Source organism: Colobus angolensis, unplaced genomic scaffold, assembly GCF_000951035.1.
Source record: "Colobus angolensis palliatus isolate OR3802 unplaced genomic scaffold, Cang.pa_1.0 Scaffold76, whole genome shotgun sequence".
NCBI classification, from domain to species: Eukaryota; Metazoa; Chordata; class Mammalia; order Primates; family Cercopithecidae; genus Colobus; species Colobus angolensis.
Genome location: NW_012121376.1, coordinates 1,473,762 through 1,479,481, shown reverse-complemented (window position 1 = coordinate 1,479,481; position 5,720 = coordinate 1,473,762). Strand labels below are relative to the sequence as shown.

Sequence of the window (5,720 nt, the reverse complement as noted above, 5' to 3'; positions counted from 1 at the left end):
GTGACCTGTGGCAGAGTGGGTGGGTGAGGCTGGTCCTGGGGACGGGGAGGGGCCCCAGCCCAGGCCACTCAGCCAGACACTAGCCCCCAGCCAGGTCAGAGATCGGAGGCCTGAGACGCATGCCTGGCATGGACTCAGGACCCCAGCAGGCAGGCTGGCCGGCCGGCCCCACTCCCCACGCCTCCCCAGGGCCACTCGTGTCACTATTCTGACAAGGAGCCAGGCACCCTCCTGGGGGTGGCAGCAGGATAGGCCTGGGGCCCACAGGCAGGAGAAGGCCTCCCAGGCTTGGAGGATACCACCTGGAGTTTGCTCAATTATCCAGCAAATATCTGTCACCGTTCAGTTGTGGAAGCAGAGGAAATAAACACAAGGGGAGGTGAGAAGCTCCACCTCACCCCAGTGGGGGCTGCAGTTGGATGGAGACCAAGGCATGGGGAGCGCCCCTGAGCAGCCGTGGCCAGGGTCAGGGTCGGGGGTGGCAAGGGGGCTCCCCCTGAGCAGCCGTGGCTGGTGTGGGAGCATGGCCAGGATGGTTCTCGAGAAAAGTGGGGCAGGCAACTGCTTCCCTGGGGCTGGGGGGCCACAAGGAGAAGTCGCATCCCTATGCCTGGTTCCCAGTCCCCATGGCAGCCCTGGCATTTCCGGCACCTGCTGTGCGCCAGGCTGGGCCCCAGACCGCATCCTCTCTCTCTGTGTACCTGCACCTGGCAGGAAGCGGCAGCACCATCCAGTTGCCCAGTAGCCTTGTCCTGCTCCCAGCTGCCTGTGGCCTCACTGGACTCAGCCCACCAGCAGGGAGGCCTTGGGCTGCAGGGCGGGGGCTGGGCGGGCACGGCCTGTGGCTGGGGGCACTCAGGAGCCCTGGCTTCACCTCTGCTCTCTGCACGCATGCGGACAGCTCACCCTCCAGCAGGGGTCCGGACCAAACTCCTTGGCCCACCAGGTTCTGAGTCCTGAGCCCAGGGGCTGTGGACAGCTTCCCTCTCCACTCCAGCGCCTTCTGGCTGGAGCCTCTGGGCCCTCACCCTGGGGCAGCGACTCCTGCACCACCAGCCACAAGAAAGTGCAGAGCAGCTCGGGCCCTTCTCACAACTTCCTGGAGCTCGGAGACAGTCAGGGTCTGGGTCTGGGTCCGAGGTGGTGAATGTCACCACACACCTGCCCTCTCTCGGCCTCGGGGCGCCAACTTAGGGCCTGTGTCCACTCTGTTCAGTGTTTTGGGCACAGTCGGTGTTCAGTGTTTTGGGCAGTCGGTGTTAGGCAACAGACTTGGGATTGGCCTTGGACACTCAGCTCTCTCTTTCTGGAGTGATGACTCGTGACCCACGTCCAAGGCACCCTGCATATCCCTAAGCCTGACCATGAGGCAGCACTCAGGGATGCCCGGGAACCCCATCCGCACCGCCAGGCAGCCGAGGCAGATCTGCACCAGCTTCTCACTCACGCCTTCCTAGGGTTGCCCCAGGCCCTGACCTGCTGACCCTGCAGCTATGACCTCTGACCTGTGGAGGGTGGGAGGGGTGAGCAGGAGGGAGAGTGGGAAGGAGAAATGGAAAACAGAGACCAGGAAGGGAGGCTGCAGCCCCAGCACGAACAGGAGCCACCACCAGTGGGGGCCGTGCAGGGCTCCTGAAAGACAGGACCTTCCAGGGCCTCCCTGCCCCGAACCCACAGGGGCCGGGCTTCTCACTGCTCGGAACCCCGGGACCGGGCTCATACGTGCTGCGCCAGCCCCTCTTCAGCAGAGCACAAGTCTGGCAGCAGGAGGGCACCAGACAGGGGCCTCGCGTCTCCGCCTCTGTCACTGTGGGGTGACAGGAGGGCACCGACCCGGGGAATGGGCACCTGGGCTGTGAGTCCTGCTTGCCGCATCCTCCAGCCTGACATTGAAGTGACCTTGCCAGCAGGGCCCTCCGTGGCACTGGGCACTCAGGGAGAGCACGTGCCATTGCAGAAGGTATTCTGAGTCCTACAGAGAGGGACCCACAGGGCACCTGCCCCACAGGCACGTGGGGCTCCTGCTGGTGCTGTCAAGGACCCCCGGGCACTGAGAGGACACCTGGGCCCTTGAACAGCCAGGCTGACGTGTTCCCTGCACACACGATCCAGCAGCCTGGGAAGGAAGTGCCTGACCAGAGACCCCGGGCAGGGAGGGGCTCCCAGGCCACCTGGCTCCCGCCCTCCTGCCTTGCCCTGCACAGTGACAGTCCAGGATGTCCGTCTCTGGCTCCAACTCGGAGGTCACTGCCTCCTGTCTTCCTCCTTCCCCTTTCCCTGCCTCCTTCCTGGTTCAGTTCTCGGGCTGGCCCGAGTGTCCTGGTCTGGACACTTTAGAATGGCTGGGTCGTGATCCCTCCCGCAGGGTTGAGGGGGCCGCAGCCGGGCCTGGAGGCCACCCCTGGCCGTGTGGCACGACCGCTGCCTGCCTGGGCCGGATCAGACGAGGGAGCTGAGGGTTCCAGGGGCAGCCCCGGAAGAGACACTGCTGGAGACGGGAGGGGGCCAGAACGTGCAGAGGGACCGAGGTCCTGCTGCCCTACCCGGGGCAGGGGGGTGCGCACAGAGGCCGAGGGGCACCCTGACACCGGCCCTCTTCTCCCATGCAGACAGCATGACCTCTAGGGGTGAGATGACTTTCTCCTTCCTCCACCTGCAGCCCCTGCCCCTGCCCACCCCCTCACGCTCCCCCTGCAGGTCCCGCCCCCAAATGCAAAGCTGCAAAAGCCAGGCTGAGCAGAGGATGGAGATCAGGCCACCTCCTCAGGGACCCACTGCTGCCTCTTCCAGGAGCCCAGGAGGCCCAGTGGGGTCTCCTGTCCCCGACTCCAACTCCCTCCTGGTAGGACACAGCCTGCAGGCCACGGCCCAGCTTACAGTGGTCTCTCCATCCTGGGAAAGGGAGTGAGAGGAGGCTTGGGCCAGGGACCCGCCCAGCTCTGGCAGGCAGCCGCCCATCAGCCTTTGTTCCTGAACCACTGTGCGGCCCCGGCCCATCCGCTCCCTGCTGGAGGGAGCCTGTGGGGAACGGATTGTTCTTGCCACCCCCATCCATGGCAGGGGAGGGGCTCAGCATGGCCCTTGTCCACCCAGAAGAAGGTGCAGGGGGCCAGGCATGGTGGCTCACACCTTTGGGAGGCTGAGGCGGGTGGATCACCTCAGGTCAGGAGTTCGAGACCAGCCTGGCCAACATGGTGAAACCCTGTTTCTACTGAAAATACAAAAATTAGCCAGGCGTGGTGATGGGCACCTGTAATCTCAGCTACTCAGGAGGCTGAGGCAGGAGAATCACTTTTACTTGAACCCGGGAAGCAAAGCTTGCAGTGAGCTGAGATCGCACCACTGCACTCCAGCCTGGGCGACAGAACAGACACTGTCTCAAAAAAAAACAAGTGCCGGGCTCCCCTTCCAGCTTGCAGGGCTCTCAGGAGCAAGCAGGAAGGGGCGGGGAGGCCCCAGGGCACCACAGACCGGATGGTTGACAGAGCATGGACCTCCCCCAGAGCCAGAGCCGGAGCCCTTGGACCCCTGCCCAGCCTGCAAAGGCCCAGGGGCCCCACCACGGCAACGTCCTGATGAGTGGTCCGTAGACACCACCCCACACCTGCTGGACGAGGGCCGGGCCTGATCCGTGGGGAGTGTGGAGCTGCCCTGGGTCTGATCCTTGGGGTGTGCATGGAGCCCCCCGGAACCCGATCCGTGGGGTGTGCATGGAGCCCCCCGGAACCTGATCCGTGGGGTGTGCATGGGACCAGCCAAGGGACCCAGGGTGCCTTGAGGCTGAGCCATGACGCCCACCAGTGACTGAGGTAGGGCTGAGCTGCGGGGCCACGAGAGGGGGCTTTTGAGGCAGAGGATGGAGACTACACAAGGCTGGCAGAGCAGGGGGACCAGTGAGGCTGAAGAGGGTGGCAGGGCCTCCCTGCAGGGGGCATGGTGAGATGGGGGGGTGGTCTCTCTGCAGACAGCAGGGTCAGTCTTGGAGGTGGGTTTTATCCTAAGGCAGGATGGGGCTTCTGAGTCCCTAAATGACAAGCAGGTCTCTGGGAGCCGACCCCTGTGGCTCTGCCTGCAGCCCTGCCTGGAGCACCAGGGTCTGTTCCCACTGCCCCAGCCCCTCTCCTCCCTGCTCAGTCTGAGCTCAACCTCCAGCCCCGCAAGGGTCAGGCTGACGCCTACAGGGGGACCAAGGCCCGGATGGCGTCAAACCTTCCACCAGGGCCGCGCCAAGCCCAGCAGCTGCACAAATCATAAAGCCCCGGGCACTCGGCTCGGGCAAGCCTCACACTTTCCTCTCTCCCTCCCGGAAAACTGGGCAGCGTCTCCATCTCTGAAGGGCCCCTGAGGAGGCTCAGGCAGGGAAGTCCTCCCGGGTCCACTCCAAATCCCCAGCCCAGCTCCTCCCCTGGCCTGGCTGGGCGCCTGCCTTCCCTCACTGCCGATTAAAGGAAAGTGTTTCCAGTTGCGCCTGGGGCATGAAATATTTACGGAACGGGGAAACGCCAGGGGCCTGGGAACAGATAGCACCGGCTTCACAGAGCAAAGGGGAGGCCCAGGACGGGGAGGTGCCCACCCATCCCCAGTCATGCATCCTAGAGAGGTTTGGGCCTCAGGTCCCAGCGACTCCCAGCACTCGGCCGCACTGGGCCCCTCCCCAAAATGCCTCTCTGCACCCCTGAATTCTACCCGTGACCCAAGATCAGTGCCTGCGCTGGGCACAGTGACTGACACCTGTAATCTCAGCATCTTGGGAGGCTGAGGCAGGAGGATCACTTGAGCCCAGGAGGTGGAGGCTGCAATGAGCCATGATCATGCCACTGCTCTCCAGCCCGGGCAACCAAGCAAGACCCCCACTCAAAAAAAGAAAAAAAGCCAAGCATGGTAGCTCACGCCTGTAATCCCGGCCGAGGCGGGTGGATCACCTGAGGTCAGGAGTTCAAGACCAGCCTGACCAACGTGGTAAAACCCCTGTCTCTAAAAGAATACAAAAATTACCCGGGCATGATGGTGGGTGCCTACAATCCCAGCTACTTGGGAGGCCGAGGCGGGAGAATCCCTTGAACCCGAGAGACGGAGGTTGCAGTGAGCCGAGATTGTGCCAGTGCACTCCAGCCTGGGTGACAGAGCAAGACTCCGTCTCAAAAAAATAAGTCAAAAAAGACCAGTGCCCACCCCAAAGCACCCTGAGCCAGGAGGGAGCCTGTGGGATGCTTCCAGCCAGATGTCACCAGGCTGGAGGGTGGCCTCCCACCTGCAGCTGGTAGAATGATGGACCCCAAAGATGCCTGCATCCCAGTCCCCAGAATCTGTGAACAGGGAGCTCACACAGGAGTCCAGGCAGCAGAGGGCAGCTGCTCAACAGCTGATCTTAAACCAGGGAGGTCAGCCTGGATTAGCCGGGTAGGCAGATGGGACACAGCCACAGGGTTACCGTAGGGGGAGAGGGAGCAGGAGAGACGGGGTGTGATCCTGACCCCACCCCACCGGCTCTGGAGATGGAGGGAGGGGCCCCAAGCCCAGGAAGGTAGGCGCCTGGAGCAGCTGGAAGAGAAAGCAAATCCTCCCCAGAGTGCCCTGGAAAAACGCAGCCCGGTGGACACCTCACAGCCATGGACAGGCCCCCATGCAGCCAGCCTGCTGTGTCCAGCACCTCCCAGAAGGGTGGTGCCCAAGAGCGTGTCCCCACAGTCATGCCCCCGGGTCCTGCTTGGCCTCTTCTC

General features: G+C 63.5%; 1 protein-coding gene and 1 pseudogene across 1 annotated transcript in view; both read left to right on the top strand.

The window, feature by feature from the left end:
• Positions 1-523: 523 nt before the first annotated feature.
• On the top strand, positions 524-1,147 carry LOC105501933 (annotated as a pseudogene).
• A 693-nt stretch (positions 1,148-1,840) lies between these two features.
• Positions 1,841-5,720, top strand: part of CDT1 (chromatin licensing and DNA replication factor 1) — a 73,050-nt gene continuing 69,170 nt past the window's right edge. The window contains exon 1 of the mRNA XM_011928077.1: positions 1,841-1,960. Coding sequence (XP_011783467.1) covers positions 1,841-1,960 — 120 coding nt within the window. The remainder of the gene's footprint in view (positions 1,961-5,720) is intronic.